The sequence below is a fragment of the Pieris brassicae genome, chromosome 1 (genome assembly GCF_905147105.1).
Source record: "Pieris brassicae chromosome 1, ilPieBrab1.1, whole genome shotgun sequence".
Taxonomy (NCBI): Eukaryota; Metazoa; Arthropoda; class Insecta; order Lepidoptera; family Pieridae; genus Pieris; species Pieris brassicae.
Window position 1 is genome coordinate 21,959,541 of NC_059665.1, and position 25,131 is coordinate 21,984,671.

The 25,131-nt window shown below is 32.3% G+C and overlaps 1 protein-coding gene across 9 annotated transcripts in view; it reads right to left on the reverse strand.

The window, feature by feature from the left end:
- LOC123720347 (disheveled-associated activator of morphogenesis 1) overlaps positions 1 to 25,131 on the reverse strand; it is a 112,421-nt gene that overhangs the window by 30,744 nt on the left and 56,546 nt on the right. For 7 of the 9 annotated variants that reach the window (XM_045676965.1, XM_045676970.1, XM_045676923.1 and 4 more), the window contains 2 exons: positions 15,989 to 16,147; positions 3,341 to 3,469 (listed from right to left, as the gene is read on the reverse strand). In XM_045676965.1, the coding sequence (XP_045532921.1) occupies positions 3,341 to 3,469; positions 15,989 to 16,036 (177 nt within the window). In that variant the 5' untranslated portion in view covers positions 16,037 to 16,147. Of the gene's footprint in view, positions 1 to 3,340; positions 3,470 to 7,277; positions 7,433 to 8,765; positions 8,863 to 15,988; positions 16,148 to 25,131 lie in introns of those variants that run through there. The other 2 variants (XM_045676948.1, XM_045676979.1) reach the window with 2 other exon arrangements.

Sequence of the window (25,131 nt, forward strand, 5' to 3'; positions counted from 1 at the left end):
TAAAGTTAGCTATAGTCAACATTTTAGATTTTTTTTAAGTTATACCTCTTTTGGCGCATTAAAGAAAAATTAGGAGTGTAAATTTTTAGGATGCGCGCGCAACCGACTCTCTGAAGTTGACATTTTAGTTTTTTCTATTGTTATTGTCGTTATCTACAAACGAAGAATAAATATATTGAAACGATTTTATCTTGTTACGCCAAAGAATTATAACTTTTTTATTTTATTATAACTTTTTTTAACACACACGTTTTTTGTTTACTTAGCCATACCAGCATATCAATTCAAGGGTGTACTACAGACCGAAGAATTCGAGTGTCAAGCACAGGCTGATCGCCTACTTGACTACGTAACAGATGCTGAAATCTCGGGCCCAGACCTAAAACTGACCCACTAGCTTTTTTATTGTTATAAAAATATTTTCCTGGCTTTTAATAATTTACAGTTACATAAGTTTTTTAATCATATGCTTTAACATTTAACGTTTTATGTCTTAATAACATATTTTATTGCAATCATTAAAAATACTTACTTTTTACTGCATTTAAAATCAAGATGGCAATCTACCTTGTAAACAAAATAAGGCAACTTCTGCGTATTTTAAAAGCGATTTGAGCATTGTTCGACAGAATTTGACAAAACTCGATACAGAGCTTAATACTCAGTATAAGTACATTACAGTAGTTACAACGTAAGTCACGTTATGTTTGTAAATATATTAAGACTAAGTAAATCTAAGTATTTATCTTGAAATAGTATTTCTGGAGTGAGCGAAATTACGGTCGAACGGAAAGGTTTCTTACGAACGCTGCCTTAACGATAGTAAAAGTTGTAGAGCTTGATGTTTACAAAAACTCAGTGACATCATATATTAGTGTTTCCCATTAGGGGGTTCCCCCACGCCCCCACTGCGCTGCTATAAATGTTTGGACACAGGGCACACACGGGCGTCTTGCTCATCCACTGTGGACCGTAGCAATCTGTGCTATAGGTGCGGGAAAGCTGGACACAAATCTGTCACATGTGAACATGCCGTCGAACCACGTGTTGGGTGCAAGAAATTGCAACCCTACTGTAAAGACTTGTAAGGCGATTGCAATGTAATGAAAGATGGTTGCTTTAGCAGGCTTTCTCTTGGTAGAATGCTTGCGCGACCCCAAGTTACCCCAACAGTGACCTGATTGGTTTAGTGGGTAGGGCTTTTAGAGCGAATCCCACACTCAGTGCGAAAATGCATTCCCCTCATTAAAAAAAGGGGGGGAGGTTCCCCCACAGAGTGGCAATTCAATTGTAAGGGGGTTTTTTAAAAATTTATTAAAATTATTTGTTATTTGAATATCACTTTTTCGTTATGTTTTGAAAATTTATCGTACTGTTTTTCATTAACAATTTTCAAGTAATTTCTTCCTAATACCTATAATTTAAGTTTCATAAGTGAACATTGTTGTGAACAGTTTAATCATTTATATAAAAATTATGTATGTTGAATAAAAAAGGTTAGGAATCACTGGCATATATCATACGAGTACTTTTATATTATATGAAAACAAGTCAAAAACTACTGTACGGAAAATAATGCGGTTTTCACTAATATCTAAAATGATTCATGAGGAAGGTTTTCCGGTCACGATTGCCCAACCGCTAGTCCCTTATAAACACACATACATTATTACGGTCTCTTTATATTCCCGTAGATTCAAAGTCAGCATAAAATGATAAATTAGTTCCACTCATTCAGTCTCAACTGAAAGTCACGATTGACATTCTACTAAATACCAGTAGTACGAGAAACTTGTTTATAACCACTAAAATTAGACATACAGCCACACTCAGAGTCGAATAATCTCCAATGGTAGATAAATAAATATTCTATTTAAAGTAAAATTTAAGGAATGATAGGAAATCCTTTTTTAGTTGAGAATGTCACTTTTTTGTTTATTGCTATTAAACCAAAAGCAGTGACGCTACAATCTTGTATCTTCGTGTCAAATTTGTATTTATATATAACCTAACTTTTTTACTAACTACTAACTTACGTGAGACTTATCTTAAATTATCGTGATTTATGTATCTATTTACCTTCTATTTTTAATGTATCATCTTTTTAGTTAAGTTTGTTTTTTTTGTTGTTCCTGTTTAGTTTTGTCTTAATAAATGTGTATAACATGTATTTTTGCACTACTTGCCTATCTTATGTAATTTAATACATTTTTTTCTTTACTCACAGTGGTTGCCTGGAAGAGATCGCTCGAAAGCGATAAGGCCGCCAGTTGCCCTCCTTTTGAATTATGTTAGTTTTTTTATATTGTAGTGTAACGAAGTGAAAATAAATAAATAAAAAATATATACCTATATATAACTTTCTTAATAGGCAAGTTGATTGGTCCCCCTTTTACCTGACATACACCTTCGATTAATCGGTTTAAGTCATGCCAGTTACCTCTTGCTTCGAATAGCATAAATTAAAAATTAATCACCAACCACCACTTAGTACATGAAAAACCATTGACAATATAACCCTTTAGGTCTGGGCCTCAGATTACTGTTTCGTGATCATAGTACTAAAGAGCTTAGTTCATTTATTGCGAACCTAGATTCGACTCCCAGGTCACATAATAAAAATTCGATTAATTGCAAAGGAAGTGATACATTCAGTTTGATTAATTATAAAGTAAAACTATAATATTATATATTAATTATAATAATAACAGTTAAGTTTTATAATTACACACTATAATCGAAGATAATATATAGAAATAATTTAGAAAAGGGTATAATATGATATAAACGTGTCCACCTTGTCCTGGACCGTTAAACCGTGATAATAACTATTGAATTTAGGCTAATCGTTGTGTATTTTATAATTTATCTAAATAACTTTAATTATCACTAATTACAGTGGAAAAATTGTGACCTATCATTACTATTACTGTTTTAATGTAAGTCAAGAATATATTCCTATAGATTGTTTTAGGTGTGTGAAATTGTTTACACGGGCTGCAATAGCTGAGAAAAATAATCTCCACATACAAAGACGTTACGTACAGCTCTTGTGACAAAGTATGTCCATACAAATATTACGAATAAGGTGGTAAAGGGTCTTGATGTCTTGTTTATACGTCACTTAATATCTCAAACAGACAGAAAGGTATATCACATCAGGGTTAAGGTTTTTAAATTATCATTTGGAGAAAAAGAAAATACCACCATAGTGTACACACGAAAAACGTTACGATAATGCTTAATTTATTTATTTTAAAAAAATAGACATAGATCGTGGCCTCTCGTCCGCCTCACCATAAATAGTTATGGATAAATTTAAAAAAAAAAATTTACTTACCACAAGTTCAGCGAACTTGGCGTCCAGCTCGTCCTGTGAGGGCATGGGGTGTGTGGGAGTGACCGCCTGCAGCGCCAGGCCGCCCTCCCCGCCCACCACGCAATACGTGATCTCTGGTGGTTCATCATTCTGAGAAACAAAGAGTATAAAAGATTTTTAGTAGTTACACATCAGCACGCAGTAATCTAAACAATTCTCCAATATCGAAAAACTAATATGTCACCAATCATCAGTGATACCTTCTAGAAGGAGCAGTAGAGCTGCTGTACTTGTAACCAAAATAGTATGTAAAGTTTTAATGGTATCAATTAATCCGTGTACTGCTGTGAGTTTAGTTCAGGTTAGCATAAATCGCCCTTCATCAACAAAATTACAATGAATGCAACAGAGAAACGTGTCTATTGTCTACCCTATTGACTAATGGCAGGTGTAACATTGTATCCCTGGGTTTCAATTTATGATTACTTTAAATCGCTAAACATTAAAATTAATCGTAATTATATCACTAAAATAATCTTCATCATACCATTAATATTGATGGAATTTATACATAAAAGTGCAATGTATGACGAAAGGTATGAGATGCTCAAAAAGTGACAGTGGAATCATGAATATCAAAAAAATGTTTAACACGATTTTAAACATTAAAGCAAGACAAATTGTAAGAGAGACCGTGAAGGTTATTTCGAAAAAAATGCATTTAACATTATATAAGTAAAAGCCGTATATTAAATACGAGGGTCGACTAGTATAATTGACATAGAAGTGATAAATCACGAGATTGCAAGCGCAGGAGTCACCGTAAGATTACCCAAATGTAACAAACCACCAACAAAGATCCATTTGGTGATATGAAAAATACTTAGTAAATTTTAAATAAACAAAAACATGTACTAAACTTTAACTTAACAAAATAATGATCCCATTACAATTAACATGAATTACAAAATAACAATGAAACAATCTTTAATAAAATGCTTACAGTGAATTAAGGTTTTTAATATAACATGTTCAAGTAATACGTATTCGAAAAGAAAAAGAATATTCTCAATTAAGACGCATCTAAAAAGCTATAGGTAGAATTGGCACAAAAATATTATCAGTCAACATACACGCGGCGAGGTCCTTAAGATGCCATTAAATAAAAAAATATTGTTAGGAGAAATTCTTTTAAGACAGTATCAAGAAACATTGGAACAAAATTGCAAGTAAGAAACGTGTGCCATACTTGGCGTGGACAAGATATCGGATAAGGCAACACGGAAGGATGGAAAAAGTAATTTAAATTGTATAACTATTCACTGCCATACCAGCTGCAACACAGATTGTATTAATTTCAATGAAAACATTCGTGAGTTAAATTCTTGAAGGCTTTTCAAGACAACTAACGACTACGTTATTAATAAAGATAACATATTTTACTTTCCGAGGACTACATAGAACATAAGAAGACTTATCAATCACTAGTAAAATTTCGTTAAACCGGATGCATCTCCACTAGAGAATGGAGAGGTTTCAAATAGCCTGAAGAACCCTTTTGAAGATAATCAGAATTAAAAACAGTCGATCGTTTGGGTCACTTTTCCGGATGGACCACCTATTTATACAATGAGTCTTAAAACCTTGACCTTAGAAGACAATGGCGCAGTTTATTTTAAAGCGTTTCAATCATTAATTGAATAATGGAAAACTCTCGCCAATAAGGCTATTAACGATGAATCATATTCTGAACTTGTTCGGCGCCTGAGATCATTTCTGTGAACTGTCTCCGGCGCACTTCCATTCATTCGGGGCAGGGTTGCCGCGATAAAAAAACCAAAACCATGAGTTATATCACAGATTATACAAAAAGGTCACATTCTATCGTAGAAGGTAATAAATATCAAATACTTATTTTGGAGCAATGGCGCTGCAAACATCAAAGTATTTCAAAACCGTTAAGTCGTTTGACTTTGATGTTTTTAAATTATAATGACAATAGCTCCAACATAATATATAAGGTTTCTATTCTAAAAGATTAAAGCTTTTATTAGACGGATTTGAGATTTGTTGTCAAAGGGGTTTAGTGAACGCATATAGTGACTCTAATAATAATAATGTTAAAACGTATGTGCTTCATTAATTAAACAATATATCGATTCACTATAAAATATCCTGTTTCATCAATTAAAATATATCAAATTATAGAAATTATCAAAATATGTACTGGCATAAAATGCATTAGAATTTCATTGTCTCGGACTATTACAGTATCTACTGTTTTATAAAATAGAGCATATAATTGAATACACGTAAAAGGAACAATACAATAAAGTTAATATGAACAAATATTGAACAAAGATTACACTTGACAGTGTGTTTTGAAAACAATTATAACTGATGACACGTTAATTAAGATAAGTGATGTGTACATTACATACACAAGGCGGAATGCAAACACAAGTTCATGGACATTTAAAGAAATTTCTATAGTATAGGTATCTACGTATAGCTTGTTTCGGTCTGTTCAAACTCGAAAAAATTGTATTTATCAATTTTTTTTTTGCAAATAAATTGAAATCAAATATTGCCGAGATTCGTTTGATTGTGATTGGTCAACAGCATTTGTCCAATCACAGACGCGACACGAGAGGTTCATCCGTTTCACCAAACAACTTAAACGCAACTTTAAAACCATAAGTTTCAACCATAATCTACATTCCACATATTAAAACCCGTTTCACATTCAATGAGTCACGATAATAAATCACAACAATAATTAACCAAAATAAAACACAGCCCTACGATCGTGCACTATTTTCATCGATGACTTCACCGAATGTCCTGCGCCAGCGCACCCAAACTATTTATGTATACTACATTGTTAGTTGACGTTAAACAGCTGTACCGTGATTTTTAAATACATTTTTCGATTCTTATTCACTCCAGTTACATTTTTTACCGATTCAATACTTTATTTAGCGTTCATTTTCTTTAGTTGGCTTAAAACATAATTATTTGTATATTAAGCAAGTAAAACATAGTGAGGAAAGTTGCATATGTTGGTGATTGAAGTTATGATGATGATTAAAAAACTATAGGTACCATAAGAATAATCATAATAAAAATAAATAACATCCAAAGGAGACCACTTGAATCTCATCAGTTCTGTCTACTTGAAATGACCAAGAGGGAGATGTGGCAACCACAAATTGATCTACTTGATCTGAAATTTCGTCTTTTGGATAAACAATATCACTTTGAACCACAGGCAGTGTAGATGAATTAAATTCAATTGCTTTTATTTCTTCGTAAATATAAATAACAAACATATTTGCAATATTGCAATGTCTAATTGATTAAAGTTGGAAACGCCTTAAGGTGTGAACAATGCCACTATTAGAGCTACTAAATTAAAATTAATTGGACTTAATAAGACAAGGTCACAACTCCAAAGCCCTTCATTACGAAATATTAGACTATAAGAAAATCTTTATTACAATAAAATATAATGCGATCAATGAACCAGACATAGAAAAGTCTGCCAAAGGGACAGGACGTCATACACTCGTATATATAGGACAAAAGCCGTATATTCCACATGTTTGACAGGTCATAAATATTTATATGTTAATTAAAAACCAGGAAATGCATTGCGTCCAAGTTCAAAAGAATTACGCGGAAAGATAAATACAAATTATGGTCGATAAAACACAATGGATCTTAGGATTTTTTAAATTTACTGTAATTGCTTATCCTAAATCCTTAGAAAAATCTTAAAGTCCTTGATCTTAGGACTCAGAGCTGTATAACACTTGCAGTTTCTATTTATTAAATAAAATTTTGTATAAAATAAAAACCTCAATATCGTAATCGCTAACATTTTCATCAAAAATTACTGAATGTTAACTAAAATTCCAATTTTTTTAAATACATATTTTAATGAAAATTTACTCACTTTGATGATAGAATTACGTTTCTTCCTTTTACTTCTCCTAGCGAACATTACAAGGACACACACGTCAGGACTCCCGAACGACCGACGAACGAGTCAGACTAATTACCGTTTATCAGGTTCAATGATGGAGACTTTCCTAACCGGACGATAAGATGACAGTGAATTGACTGTTTTAAGATATTGTCTATTTATTCATACTGCCCTCAACCAGTTTAGAAGAGTTGGTTCAGTTGTCATAATTTTAGAATTATTTATATTGAATTAAATGCTAACTGAATTGCATACCTATATTTTACTAGCTGCCCCCGCGAACTTCGTTTCTCCTCAATATGGTTTTAGTTAGCCTTAATACCGCGACACGAATGAATAATTTCACTGTATTATCGTCACTATAATTTGAATTTGATTTACACTTCGGTCTAAGTAACACGTGGTTGGCTATACTAACACCAAAAATTAAAAAAAGTAGAAATAATTGAATTTCACGGTATTTTGTTTACTACAAAATTAATTTAATTTAAAATTTAGCCTCAGTAACACGTGGTAATCATGATATTGAATTGTAGCTTATATGACACGTTTGTCGGTTTACCATAGCAGTGCCATCTATTGATTACTCCAGTCGAAAGGTATCGACACCTGTTAGAATCTTTTGGAGTTAACAGATAATTGTGACTGTCAATTAATTGTAGACAAATAATTTGCAATAAAATAAAATTGCGACTATAATTAAAGATCTAAGCTATCCTGTCTCTTAAGTTGGACCAGACTGCTCACGGTGTGCCAATTTAATTTAAAATCGGTTAAGTAGTTTAGGAGTCCATCGCGGACAAACATCGTGACAGGAGATTTATATATATTAAGATTTAGTGTTATTCATTTAAGAAAAGAAAATTACAAAGTATGGAATGCCTAAGGCCCTGTGGCCCCAGCTAAGATTGTTTGAGTTACCCGTTCTATTCAATAAGCTGGTTCCAGTTCATCCATCCAACCAGTAGCTTGCCGGCTTGACACCTTTGATTTAGCAAATTTACGCTTCCGTTTTTTAAATAGTCACGTTCATAATTGGACTAAGTTATCAGTTTAATAAATATTTTGATTTGATTTGAAATTAGGAGTTTGGCAGATTCGACTCTGCGATACCACAAGAAAAATTTGGTTACAAGTTTTTCTTGTAGCCAAAGCCTACGCCTGATTAGCCTTATAACCTTATGTTGTATTAATTATGGTAGTAATAATAATAATAATGGTATTTCTCTTTGGTTTTATTTTTAGGTGATCAAAACCGTTACAGTTTAGGAGTTTCTATCATCCAACGTTGTTGAAGAAAAAAACTATTAACTTTGTTATGAAATCAACTATCAAATTTGATATTGAAGAGCTGGGATCCCTGACAAGTATTTTATTGTTCCCAATTCTTACACATTGTAATTCATTTTCATAATGAATAAACACAATTATAATTTTAAGTACTATGCTCTGACTTACATTCTTAAAAAAAGATTTTATTCCGAAACTCGCATTACGTTGTTTAGACATTCCTGTAGCGTATGAAATTAATTATAAAAATATCACTTATCACTAACACTGGAAATTGCAATTTATTATATATAATTCGTATAACAATACACTTGAGTAGAGTTCTACATCGTACTGAATTACGATCATATATTAAAAGGAAAACAATGTTTTCCTCAAATCATTTATATTAATAACTTTTTATCATTATACTAACGTTCAATTAAAGTTTAATTATTAGTTGCTATCAGACCTAGTGAAAAAAAATCATGTTACATACGTCCAGGACTAATATATCCCAAATCGTAGTCGCGACACTTAACAAACCACTAACAACTGGAAAGTACACTTTATGATTCTTCGAATGTAATCAATTACGATTAGTATTTTCTATTAAGAAACCGAAACAAAGAGAACAAAGTTACATGAATGAATTATCAGAATATTTTAAATATTTAAATAGTTAAAACTTTATTTCTCTATTTGCGCCTTTTAACAATGTGATTCCCTCAAATATGGTTGAGTAAACGATGGCTCACACGTCATGCCGGTGTACAGCTGCCGCTTCCGGAAACTGGACTGCGAGGTTTCTGTTGTTTTTTTAATGGAATGCAGGAGGCAAACGGGCAAGAGGCTCACCTGATGTTAAGCGATACCGCCGCTCATGGACACTCACATTGCCAGAAGGCTCGCAAGTGCGTTGCCGGCCTTTTAAGAATTGGTACGCTCTTTTCTTGAAGGACCCTAAGTCGGAATTGGTTCGGAAATACTTTAGTGGGCAGCTGGTTTAGAAAACTGCCTTAGAAAACGCTCAGTTGTGGAACGACGGACGTCGAGGTGATACGGATGGTATTTTGTATTTTGCCTTGACGTCCGTTAATGAAACTCAGCTGCGGTTATTAGAGTTTTGTAATAATACAAATAAAGAGCGGGCCGTATTTGTCTCCTTTCTGGTTTCTTCTATGTTTGTCATAGTCATTTTGTATGATGATTTGGTATGATAAAAGAGTATTGAGAGATTTACGCCGCCTTTTTCTCTCGGCCTACACCATCTGTCTTCTTTGCCGATGAGCGATATTTGCGATACATATTTAAAGAAGTGGAATAAGTGGTACCTGTATCTTATATTCCATAATAAACGCCAATTATTCAGTGTTATGAGCGAAAAGTGGCCACATCACGTAGTGATCAATTCTATTATATACATATTAGGTTACGGATACATATTTTTAAATAGTAAATATTTAATTAATCCAAGTATATACCATTGCACTTTGGCATCTTATAGGTAGTTCATTGAAACCTTTACTAAAAAAACATTCTTGACGGGAATCAATAAAATTTGTTTAAGGTTCTATTATTTTTTAGGGCTTATAGTTAGTGAATTTTTGTGGTTTTTTCTAATTAATTTTTTATGTTATTTTTTTTCGCGGGTATTTTTTTTCATTTGTTTTTTGTCTTTATAAATAAATAAACAATACATTGAAATATTACTTTATTTGCAATTGCTATTTTATCCGTTAATTAAAGTAATAAACTAAATCGTATACAACAATTTGATTTCAATCAATCCATTTTCTCAATACTGACCACCCACGCTGACCTATCTCACATTACACGTTGACCTTAGTTCGCAAATGATATTCGATCTTGTTAACGCATAAATCAATGGCCACTGTGCGTAAACAATTTAATATAATTGAATTTTACATAAATAAAAAAAATTACACCGACTCTATAACATAAAAATACTCATTAGTATTGAAAGGAAACACTTATTTACAGGCTATGTTAACAAAAGACAATACTATACTCATAAGTACTTTTGAGTATTTTTAAAATGGTATGAAACCAGTTAAGTCAAAATCGGTTTTTAAAGTCGCTTATAATACATATTATTGAAATTGTTTAACACACACAACACTAACAAACCGTTTTACTGAGGATTGTTGACATTTTTGTTTGAAGAACCAGTGATATACCGTATGTGTTTAAGCAATTAATATTCGTTTAACAATGGACATTATCTGTCAAGTAATGAAGAAAGCAAACCGACCTAGTGGCTGGAGACCAGTGAGCCGACCTAGGTACCGCTGGATCGACAGAATTGAGGAGGACCAGCTGGCAAAAAGCCAGCCATCGGCAGGAGGTAGCATAGAACAGGAAAGACTTGAACTCTTTGAGTCTCAGAGCCAACGAAGTGAGTACATAAATGTAATTAAAACTATTACTAACGTTATTACATTTTTCGCGTGCTTGTCAGAAATGGTTGTCATACCAGTGAGATTAATTAAACCTGTACAACCCGTGAATTTAGCATTTATATATTTATCAAAATTAATAAATATTATTATTATAATTTGTATGTGCGTGCGCAGGTGTCATGAGCCATCGATATTTCACACCGAACCACTTGACCGACTTTCCCATTACTTAAAAGTATTACGTTTTCATAACGACATCAAAGATTGATAGATTTCTTAATTTCGCTTATACTATATACTTCTATACAAAGATAATATGCTAAACAACGCAAGCCTGGCGAGAATATAACCGGTAAGATTCAGCCGACTAAAAATGAAAATGAATCCATTTATTTATGTATGGTAGAAGTTTGTGCCTGTCTTTATATTGATAGTAGTCTATGCACTTGAGTAGCATTGTATGTAATACACATTATATTCCGACATTTTTAAGTATTTTGTTATTAATATTAGGTCCAAAGCATGCTGTGTTTGCCTCAAAAGGATTTGCAATTAGTTATTAGTTTTATTTAGATGTAAAATTAATTTTACTTACTTACAGTTTTCTTTTAAAAACCTCTATACAAACTACATATAGCAATTATAAAGGAAAATTCAAATTCCAGATAAGCCTCACGCCAAAGAACCATTACAGACGTATCAGACCAATGAACTATATAAAAAACACGATGCACGCGATAGTATTATAATAATAATCACTTCAAATATCGATACTAGATTATTAACTATCCATTAAAGTAATCAACGGAAAGTTGCGTACTCGGGCCACGTGTTGCGCCATGACAGCCAATTAATTATAATGGGTAAAATCCAGGATAACCGGCGTGCTGGTAGAAGAAATCATTGTATCGCAAGGGACGGGTATTGCAACGGCGAAAGTGTTGCTGCATCTGGGACAGGACGAGACACGCTTCAAGAGACTGACGTCCACTCTCCAGTAATGGAGAGACACTTAAGAAGAAGATTAAAGTAATCTAATTAGTTGTCGATCGTTCAAGTATGATATTAGACGTCTTCGCACGAACAATACACACACAAAGCTATTGTAATAGAAAAGTATCGTATTGTATCGACTCCAAATCACGATGACATCACACCCTGAAACGCGCTAACAATGTTATTCTGCTAAATACACAATTTCTTAGCCACTAGAGACCGGCAGTGGTTAGATTGGTTTGGTCCTTCAGGTCAGAGGAAGACAGCAACTTCCATCCTCCAAATTTTTTGATTGGATAACTTGAAGTGCGTGTTTGTATGCAACTGAAGCACAAAAACTCAGATCTATACAGTTCTAAAAAACAAAATTTATTTTATTCTATACTTGGAGAAACGATAATTAATCTATGTAGATGTAAAATGAACATGTTGCATAGCAATTTTTAATGGATATTTCAATTAATTTCTTGAAAACTATCATATTTTAAAATCAGGTCTATGGGATCACCGTCTTTGTTAGAATATAATGTTATGTATAATGTACGTATGTGTATGTTGTAGTCTCTATTTTGAATAAAAAATATGTAAATATTATTTTAAATATGTGGAATATCAATAAGCTGTTAAATAAGTAAAAAAATCGCGTATGTACTTATGTACAAGCCTTAGAAGTTTTACTTCTTTGGCGTAACAAGATAAAAATCGTTCTACGTTTGAAGAAACGACACTAACAACAGAAAAAACTAAAATGTTGACTAAAGCTAACCTCAGGGTGTCGGTGTGCGCGCGCGCCGTAAAAAATTACTCTCATCATTTTACCCTAACGCGCCAAAAGAAGTATAACTTCAAAAATCCCAATCATCCATGTCCATCACCGACATTGGTCCACACACGGTGGAGCTTTGTTTGAACACACCTCATTCATTTGTTTTCTATTACAAACGGATATGTCTGATGGATTCACTACAACACTTGTTGAGTGCACTTTAAATGTTAGTCTGCTCCTAATTGCAACCTTTCATTTTGACGACCCCGAGTTTCATATCCCCTCCTAATTATACTGAAAAAATGTCAGCTCCGTCGTCTGTGCATGAGTGTTTTCATGTTAACACTTCACCGTATCGCATAAATACGTACCTATCATATTTGTAAGGACCACACACTATTTGTGTGAAACATTGAAATATTTTATAAGAGACAATCAAATGTAAATTTAATAATGTTTAACTGGTTCCATTGGTGTTTTATCGAATTATAATGGTAAACACGTACACAACAGTTTTTCGCCCAACGCTTTTTCTCTTTCCGAGGCCCTTTCATCTTGAACCACTTCCTTAAAAACAAAATTATCACTAACATTTCAAAAATCACATTGCATACATTTACTAAAAATCTCAAACAATATCTTGTTAACCTGTCCTATGTTGATAGAGAAAATATTCTTATTGTGCAAAAATAGTTTAAATATAAATGTGTTATGTATAAGTCATTTAGTGGAATACTGTTTACATGTCAAAAGGTAGAGACTGGCTGCCCACAACACAGGGAATCGTATTAGGGAGACCAGAATTTACTATATATTCCTGTATATTGTGTTTAATGAAGATATCTAAAATTATCCTTCAACATTAAAATGTTATGCCTGTTTATAAATCAAGGGCGTAGAAGAACTGGCAACTCTCCGTCACTGTTTAAAATGGCTTAATTTGTAAAAAATTGTCTTAGATTTCCTATTAAAAAAAATACAGTACTGTTTTCTTAAAATCTTTATTGACCGCATATTTACCAGACTAACACAAAATAGAACCGCTTGGAGGATTTTATTAGCAATAAATAGTCTAAATATAACTCATTGGTACAGAATCTAATACAGTTAATGTCATGTGAAAGTGTCACGCGAATCGAACCTACGACACACGATATCCGGCCTCGGTCGAACGTGACCATCGAGACATACGACACGTTCCGGACAACTGCAACTGCATTTATTTGTTATTTCAGTATTTTTATTTGCAACAATTTTGTAGTGAGAGGCTTCAACATGTCCTCCAAGCTTACCAATCACTTCTAACGATCTCAATCATTGTTTTTTTTTAATAAAACAGGGGGCAAACGGGCAGCGCATCACCTGATGTTAAATGAAGTGCCAGAGGGCTCTCGAGTGCGCTGCCGGAAAATAAATAAATAAATTGGTAAATGAATTGATTTTTAGAAAGTTACTGAATATCGGAATCACTAATGCGAAAGACTGATAGGACCTTTACTTTAAAAGCACTTATTAAATTGATGATAAATATTTATACAAAAATCACGAAAAACTTCGTGTCCAAATCGTGGTGATTTGAAAAAGCAGGAATATACAAATAAAAAATTTGTGTTTCCAAAATTATTTCTTCCCATATTATGATATTTTACAGGGATACTATTTACCGCTGTATCCATGCATAACATATCCTTAGGGTACCTTAACAGCCTACCCATTTGAACACGAATTTTCACGTCACCTAAATTACTTTCGGAGAAAAATGTTAGTTCTGTTTATCGAAGGATTCCGTGAGAAAACAATCGTCCTAAAATCGGTGACCGTAAGGTAGTTAAATAATTATAAATTAAATTACCAAACATAAAAAGAATGAAGGCTAGTGAAGAGATAAAATAATTTTTTAACATATCATTATCATACATATATAACCACGATAATTAATATTTTATCTATATTTTCTTTGTTTGTCCCTATCATGTTAGTGAAGTCTAAAGGGATAATGTATATACATTTCATGAATATATAGACCTTCAATTTCTCCTAAATATAAAATGAAATGGTAAGCCTGGTAATTTTGATTTTGTTTCAGACTCAAAATAACTTAATTCATGTTATTAAGTACACGTATAAACGTCAGAAAAGATGATAAATTAATTCTAAATTTACATTTACTACCAGTTCGCAAGTTAAGGTCGTAGAGCGGGCAAGAATAACTGGCAAGAAACATTGCACCACTCTTTTTATCGCTTAAGTTTGAGTCAGGACCATAGCATGGGGAGATCTATAGTCTCTGCCTACCCTTCGGGTAAAAGGCATGTCAATATAAATAAATAAATAAAAAACCCAGTAGACCGCTACTTAATCAAATTTATTCGTGTCTAACGAAACTGTAAAATAACGCAATTCGAACAAGATTTGTGACCAAATGCAACAATAATTATTGCAGTTACGAATACGAAATACATTTGCAATATTGTATTCAAATTAGACGCAAAATTGGTGTAACAATGTAAGTATGGTTATTTTCTAGACGTTTCAAACACCGCTAGATAATTTTATAGTCTGAATCCTAGTCTCATGTAGCCGCTTGGCTGAGTTGATAAATCATATAACCCTAGTTTGACCCTGGGTCACACACATTATTTTATTGTAGGTATTGCCTTTTGTTTCCTATACTGTATATATCCGTACATATGTATATCGATGTATTCATACTAAAAAATAACGTAGCTTTTTATAAATATACAATAATTAATATTATATTTTCGTGGAAATTGTTTCCAATATTGTATGAAACAATAATTAAAATTATATGTACTTGTAAGAATTTCCGTGACTAAATACTTTTTTTTTTTCATGAATACTGCAAATTAGTCTATTATTGTATTTTGTCAAATTTCAATGAAAAGTTAATTGTGAGTCATCGTGTTATATGAGATTTCAAAAATGATAACCGACTTTATTTTATAAAATACCTGATGTCAAGTGATACCGCCGCCCATGGACACTCTCAATGCCAGAGGGCTCACGAGTGCGTTGCCGGCCTTTTAAGAATTTGTACGCTCTTTTCTTTACCTTAAGTCGAATTGTTGAATACTCGTTAAATAACTGTTTGAGTGTACATTATTCGACGAAAGTTCAACTCGCACCGATAAGATCTTTCTAGTCTTATAAATAAATAGTTTCACTGTTTCTAAGGCTGATTATTAAATAATATTTATACAACTAACCTGTAGACAGGGGCACATAGGCCACCTGCGTCGTAGGGCGTGCGGCATCTTCTTCCGCGGCGGGTCAGGTTCCGGCGCCGGCTCGCCGCACGCCCAGCGCACGAGCCGCGCGCGCGCTGCCTCCGCCGCCTCCAGACCGCGAGACCAAGATGGAAGACCCTGTTGGCGAAAGAAATCGTTTAACAAGATCAAGTATAATACGATATCTGTGAGGCATGTATAAACCTTTCAAATTACTTTTTTTGTAGATTATCTGAACCTTCCAAAAAGGAAGATTCATAGAAACTATATAGCCAAAATTTTTACATTATATAAGTATGAACATAGGTTGTATTCTACACGTTTTATGTAGAGAGCCAATTGACCTCAACCTTGAGGGCGGGAGTAAGATCGCCGTACTTGATTTTGAATATTCAATATTGTAAAAGTGTTGTCGAAACTATTATTTGTCCTGTACCGTAAAAGTATGGAGAACAATATATGACAATATGTGACCAAAACCGTACATCATATTATATATTTGTTTTGTTATAAATTTACAGTTTATATGCCACTGGCCTTAGTATATATATATGTGTGTTAATGATTTAATTATGTTCGACGTACTGGTGGATAGAAAAACTGTGTACAGTTTGTGTTTCCACCACATCAACTTCCTTTGTATTAAGAATACTTATACAATAAATAAAAAATAATACACACATACACATTTTATTATTTTTTACACTTTTCCAAATTACATATTCTACAAAATATCAGATAAATCAAATTTAAATAGCAAGTGCGTGACGAATTGATCTATTCCTAATGACTAAAATTATTGAAAATAAATTTATTTTCATAAACATATTACCTACAGTTCAACAGCCTAATCTCAGTCGAGTTGTATCCTTTTTACCGTATTTATGTTATTACATATAAATGTTAATAAAAAAAGATTCGCCTACGTAAGTTACAATACATCTATAAAACACCTTATACGTTTAAATCATCTTAAATTACTATATTAAATCATCTTAAGGCCTAAATTTAAACATAAAATAACATATCATAGATATGCACTAAAAACTGAATTCCGTTCCATCACGCAACTCGTAACAAAGATCAAGGTTTGTAACGAGTTGTTTAAAATCTAATAGCCAACGCGAAATGCAGTTTGCATGCTAACGACCTCTTTTGACACACCACCTGATCTAGATTTAGCTTCCAATTTTATCATTATCAACGTGTTCTTCGTCACCAACTCGTCAACGCCTCGTTTGTGCGGAGATCATGATGAAAAAAAGTTTACTAAGAAATTACGTTCAGTTGTTATTGGATAATTTAATCAAATAAACCGATTGAATGAAAATAATCTTAAATATAATTAGTGTAATCGATTTAGTTTTGTTTATACGTATTTACGTATACTTAACAATACCTATTTAAGTATTGTTTAAAAACCATGATGTGTACAATCTGACAATTTCTGATTTAACTAAAAACACCGACCCCAAAGTAAGTATATACATTTGTGTATGTTTTCTTGCCTTATATTACCTAGATAATTAAATTAATAAATTTATTAATTTACATACAGAGGAAAAAGGGCTTATTCTTAGGCAGTGTTTTGGGAGTTTATAAGAATCAAAATCTCTACAATATAAACTTCTCGTGTCACAATGTAACGAACATTACTCATCCATACTCCTCCGAAATGGCTCGATTGTTGTTTATGACTTTTTTATGCATATAGTAAGCCTAAGAATCGGCTACTATCTATCTTTCAAAGCCCTAAGTGATAAGGAGTACCCACCCCAAAAAAAAAATTTTTTTCAGATATTTTTTTTGTTTTTATTTTTTTATGATACAACATACAACCTTTAATTGTCACCACTCTATGATCAAACCCTATTTTTAATAAAGGAGATAGGTTTTATTGAATTAAAAAAATGTTTCCTGGAAATAATATACATGGCAAAACAACGTTTGCCGGGTCACCTAGTACACTATAAAATTACCTTAAATCCTAAAAAAACACTAAATACATAAACGTGATAACATAGATCAAACAACTAGTAAATTGTAAATATTAATTAATTAAATACTTTTAATACTCAATTTTATTATGTACATGAAAAATGTATTTATGTATAATGCATTTTCGTAGTAATACCTAAACTTCGTATAGATGGAAAACTTAAATGACGTGTAAGTGGCCTGTCACGTTGTGCTAAAAGTGAAATGATTAGCTAATAATCGACGAAAACAGGTATTTTTTTCGATCGACTTTCTGTAGTGACGCAACTTTCGGATGTTTTATTTGAATGTAACATTTAAACAGCTATTTTAATTGTTTCGATGTTGTTTTCAGTCTTTTAATAGTATGATTAAAACGTCGTCGCATGTCGGAAAGCGGATAAGGCTCTGCTGTTACCGCATCCCATCCCGATTGTTGGTGGCGCCTTGGGTATGCGCAATGCATTTCCTCAAGTAAAAAAAAAGGAGAATTTGTTGACATAATAATTAATATAATTATTAAATATTTATTAATAAAAGGTCGCCAACGCTCGGCACGCTGATACATTGGTGAAATAACCAGAACAGACAATGTTTAACGTGACAAGCACTTAAAGGCACACATGACACACGATCATACAAATATTAAACAAAACAATTACAAATAAAAAACTAAACACAGATTTTAAAATGTGAGGAGAGAAACTATAGATATCCAGACCAAGCTGGTTTAGTTTACATTTCTTACTGTAAGTATTAGTTGTGTTAGCATATGTTGTAAAAATTAAGATTCTATTATTTGTATTTGTATGGCCAATTTAACGTTAAAATAACCCTCCATATTTTTCAATTTCTTTTTGTCTTGAGCAACATTCTTTTAGTTTTTCCCCGCTAGTTCTATTACGTCAATTGACCACCTATACTTTTGTCGTCCAGGCATTTCTTTCCAGTATATCTTGTCCGTTTTGTAGTGTCTATCTTTTATTAGTACACAGACACATTATTCAGCTTCCTATATTTATTTTCATTTAACTACGACATATGTCATCCATTCGTGTCACCATATTTTTCGTCATACATAATACTATCGCTGCTCAAGAATGAATTTTATATTACAAAATTCATATATACCGCCCAAAGGTAATACGTCAGCAACTAATTTCACAAGAGCATATCCATTGTTAGCTTGAACTTTTAAGTCGACATTTAACTATTGCAAGATCGGAACCGATAGGAAATAGTTCCACCTGTTTTACCTCAAATGTGGGTAGACGTACTTTGCGATAGGATAATTGATTTGTTCGGTTGTGATTAATGCGAGATACAAATCAACAAACTAAAATAACACCAAAGGTATCCGACCTAGGACATTATGAAAACAATAGTCGTACTTAAAGTAGTTAATTAAGAATTAACTGTTATTTAAGCTATTTATATAAGTTTACCAAAATCGCGACCTTAAATAGGTATTTTAATGTCCTTGTTTTATTATTAGTTGGGCAATAAATTACTTACATATCTTTATAAATATAATTCTACTGTACGTGTGTATGTCACTAAACTGCGTTTGGGTGGCGCCCTGGATGGTTTAGATTCACAATTCAGCGCGGCAGATATTGGAATCGGTATGTATCTATACAGCAAATAAATAGCTGGTATATATAAGAATAGTGTGTAAGTGTTCGTAATAAACGGCTACATAGATTTTGATAATTTTGTCCAGAATGATTTACGTTATAAGATTTTTTTTGTATGTAAGACGTATGTATAGGACAACGTATGTCGAATCCGCTAGTATTACATACATTTTAATCGTAGCCTCTAGCACTCAGATTCAGTGACAACGTTTGCTAAGAAAGACTCCCGTATATCAAATGTAATTAAAGAAATAGACCTTAACATTTTTGTCAATATCAATCGCAACATTAATAACAATTACAACAATCTTATTTTATTTATTTTTATTAATTAATTCTTCGTTGAATACAAAAATATAATAATTCAATAAAAAGAAGGCCAACTGGCGGCCTTATCGCTTTGGAGCTATCTGCTTCATGCAACCACTCTCTTCCAAACTCTGCTTCTCAATAAGGCAATCTTCCTTGTCACCGTTATTGATTTTTCACTTCTTGTTTCATGTTCTAATATAATTTATGTTTAGTATCTTTTAAGCATACCTGTTGCTCACAACAAGTCCTAACTTCTAAATAAATGCCTAACAATGAAGTCAGCATTTAAAACCTATGAATCTGAATATTCGATATTGTATAGGTTTTGTTGAAACAATTTTTCCTGTACAGCGAAAGTATAGTGAACAATATCTGACAATGTACTTTGGCTTTCGTTGGCCGTGACCAAAAGGTGCATTGTGTCATGAGGTCATTACCATGACAATGTACAAATTCTTTGCACAGCTCCGTTTGTAAATTCACGAATTACTTTCAAATTTGTAGACCAAAATCACTGAGAAGTTTTGATAATGCAATTAAAATTAATATTAATTAAAAAATAATTCTATACAATTCTATCTTTACTAAATGTGTAATACAAAGAGGCAGGCAAGGCAATTGATTTTAAGGCGACGATAAATAAATTAGTGAGAATTTTGATCAATACCAGAGATATATAAAAATAAAACAAAATAAAAAAGGTTTGGGAAAAATCTACGATTTGTATGGCTAAAATATTATTTTAATAATTCCTTAATAATAATTAATAATGGCTTACTAATGTTTCTGTTACAGTCACAACCAATTGTAAATTAATTTGTAGGCGGTATCATTTCTAGATAAAAATATTAGACAACCAACAATCGTTTATTTCCAAACACAAAAAACATCAATTATTTTAAAGCTAGTAACGAATTGTATTGGAGAATTAAATTATTAAAGCATTATTTTGGTTATATAAATATAACCAAAATGATAATGATAATGTTCTCCGAACGTCCACAAATAATTCAGGATCAATATTAGCCAAATCCGTCAAGCCTATCTCGAGTTTTAGCGAGACAAATAGACATACAATTCATTCATGTAGATACATACCTTTACATCGCTGAATTTTAAAAGATATTGATGTAATCTATAAAACTGTAGTACAGTACCACATACTTTTCTTGGCCGATAAGAGCGTCGCTGTCATAGATATTAGTATTGCCAGTGAATAAATATGTACACTAAGTAGAATAATTTGAAGTCCTTCAGGCTAATTTATTGAAATGTCTTAATAAAACAATGTACACTAGTATCTATGAAATACAGTTCTAGGCCTAAATAAATGTGACATAAACTTAGGAACAACTGATATGATAGGTTTTATTACCTGTACTATTAATATAATATCTTTTAAGATACCTATAACAGATAATGAAAACTTTGCCATTGTAATCAATAATACAAGGAATAAATATATTACAGTTGAAATTTTATTAGATGGTGGTAGATAGAAGAAGACATGTGGCACTGTACATAATTTTGCTCTAATGTCAAGTTTCCGCAGCATTCGGTATACGTAGATCTTGCTGATACATTTTCACACCCTGTGTTACCGTATCGAAGTTTTCATTCGGATCCGTAACTTCTTCGAGAACGGAACTTTTAATAATGCTTAATCACGGAACACTAACTTTCGAACGTATGTTATAGTATGTCATGAGGTTGCGATTGCCATGGCCATCACGTATAGCCATGAGGTGCAGTGAAAGTGAACGACCGTGATTATGCAGATAGCTTTTGGAATGTTTAGATATTAATATAAGGCTTTCCACAGGGAGGTCTATTCGAACCTGATTTATTAGTACATTATTTTTGTAGAATTTTTGAAAGATTTAAATTTTTACTAGATTAACTAACCATCTCACCATACAGTAAATGTTTTTATGTATGCGTTCCTTATGGTAACAATGTTATCGTTCTGATTATCATAAAATTGTTTTTGAAACTTTCATGAAGCTTTCTGTCTTAAAAACTTTCATGAAGCTTTCTGTCTTACGTAAGTAAATAAAACCTTTGGTTAATATAATGTACAAGTAACATTTGAACTTTAAATAACGTCTCTTACATTAAATAACATAAATAAACCATTAAAACCGCGTATAATGCAAACTATGTAACCCACAATTGAAGTAAAATTTAATTACACTCCAGTGATTGCCTCCTTGACATCTTTGACATCGTCATTCAAAACGTGATTATCTGCCAAATGTAATTTATCAGCTAAAGTGACAGGTCAGTGATTCGATACTTTAACAGTAATTTTCTGTATTATATAAGCATTATTACTAAACACGTCAAACATTCCTTTGCTCGTGCGCATAAATTGAATTGGAGTTATTCTAGAACGGACAACGTTTGCCTACTCCCAAATTTGGCAAAGGATAGCTACAATCGTAGTAAGATTTAATGCTTACGTTTCAATGCAAGTTGAAACCTGTGTTGATGCACATTCCCAATTCGAAAGGTTTATAATGATGGCCTGGACTCAGATGTATTTAATAGACAACGATTATTCTTAACAAAAGTATAATTATATGTATTTTGGGAATATTTTAGTTTAAACTGTAATAATAAACTTTTTGATTTACGATTTATTTTTTAATCGAAGTAATAAGAAATATTATAAATTACCAATGGAATACTCAAATTCTTCAAACAAAACTTTCAAGGCATTTTACCTTTATCTAAGATAGAATTATTAGAAATAAGAACCTAACGAATAAAGTAGATAACCCGGTAGGAGATATCAAACCTAGTTTTCCGAGAAAATCTAGCACAAAAGAAAAACTACAAGAATCCGGTAGGTTTGAGGCAAACGATAAATTGGCTGCGCAGGATTGGTAATGCATTATTCATGTACAAACACGGACTTGGTAGTTCTACATGTAACGATTTATGTACCCGTCTCGATCATAGAGACAAATGCTTTCGGTGAAATTAATACTAATGAACATCGGATATTATTTACATTAATTAAAACACAAACACATTATATTCTAGCAATAGTTTTTGCTTTACACTTAATAAACGTTTTCAAAAACAAAGAATGCTTTACATGAACTATAAAACTTAACGTCAAGCATAACGCATTATATTTATACGATAGCGTACTTATAAAACTAAATAACTTCGCTGACTTTCCTTTTACAATCAAACATTTTTGAAGTATAACTAAAAGGCTACCAAAGGAATGTAATCCCAGAGGATGAATGGAGAAAAGAGACCGTCAAATTAATAGATGGGAAGACGATCTGCCGGATGGAGAAGATTGTGTATCGACGAGACGAATGGAAATAACAACGGGAAAGTTTAAGACACTGTGATTGTAATTTTATCTTATGCTGTTAGTGAATAAAGGCTTTTATCATAATTATTATTATAACGCCTAAATCCATATCCAATTAGGATCCTTTATTAAAACCACCAATGTTCCAACGCCTTATGGATATACAACCTGCCCTACAAATAGAGGCACGTCAGAAGAGAAGTCCAAATGATATAATGCCATTAGATGTCCAACATAATCCATCACGCAAAGTCACGTACGCGTAATCAGTAAAAGTATAGACAAAGAAGCCGGATCTGACTTGCATAATGAGACGATGACCTCTATCATCGAGTTAATTGAACCAAGATGAAAGGTATTGTTACAAATAACTACGGGGTATTGGTGTCCGAACAACAATGTACACAAACATTTCTTAATTGGTGGTAAGCATTTTCAATTGTAGTTTCAACAGGGTACAAAAATATTTAATGAATTACATACAAGAATATTTTTTTAGTATATTACACAATTTTTGCGTAACATGCCGTTTAGGTAGCGCACGCAATGATAGCGTAAAAGGAATAGTTTCTCCATTTTAGCAGAATTGTTCATAGATTAGCACAATATTGTATTTTCTTCCTCGATAAACGTAGTATCCAACTAAAAAGGATTTGTTTTATTAATTAAGCTTTATTTAGAGTTTAAGCCAGTGCAACACTCGAAGACAATAAATTAACACAATAACCTTTCAATAGCACAAATTAATTTAAATTCAATTGAAATTGTAATTAGGTTAAACTAGATTTCCTAATACCGATAAAACTTAATAAATAAAACAGTAACAAGTTTTGGCCAATATGCAAATTATAATCGCTATTTTTATTAGACACGCAATTTGCTTTACGATTCGCTAAGCCTTTAATGCCTTAAATATTTGCCATTTTTATGCAAATATGATTTCTATATTGTGTAAGCGTTGATAGTTATCAATTTAAATCAACCATAAAATTTGAATACGGGTTTAGATTATCGAGATTTTCTCCACTATCAGTATTATTGTTGCTAGATACGGAACGATTAGATAAACATCATACAATAAAAGTTTTATGAACATTCTAAAAATCTACACCAATATATGTGTATTAGAAGGAATCATATATCGTGTTGTGGCCTACGACAAACTTAGAGTACGCCGAGATGCGCTTGTGATGTTCTGAATAAAATTGTTACTAACTTTAAGGTGCCTGATGGGTACGTCAGAAAAAGATGACCGCCGTTACATCATGTGCCTACAGCTTAAGGACTAACCTTCTGAAAAGGGCATGAAACTCTGTATTAATTTAGTTTTCGTTAACTCTACTAACACATAGGTTAGCGTACCTTTTCTATTGTCTGTTGAGTGAACTGCCAAAAGTTTTATATTTTTTTAAGTTAGTTTTTTGTAATTTATTGAACTATATTTTAGATTTCCCTTATTAAGTTTTTGTTTACTTTTTGTTTCCGTCGTGTTTTTAAATAAATATTTCCATGATATAAAAATAAAACTTTATTCCTGTTTGAACGCTCTCAGTATTCCACCTCCAAGAAAGGTGACTTCACGATATAAGCGATCCTATCTTAAGACACCCTATCTTCGTTTAATTAAAATATATAAATAGAAAATTAATGCCACACAATTTAAATACAAAAATACCATAACACGTTTTGCCGAACTAATTCACCAAAAACCAAATTCCATCTAATTGTGTATTTCTATTATATATATGAGTATAATCTTACTAATAAAAGTACAATTTACAGTATTAAAAAAAACATTCCCCAAATATAAATAACTATACTAAAAAGCTCAATCGCATTTCTTAATATTCACATTTCCCAAA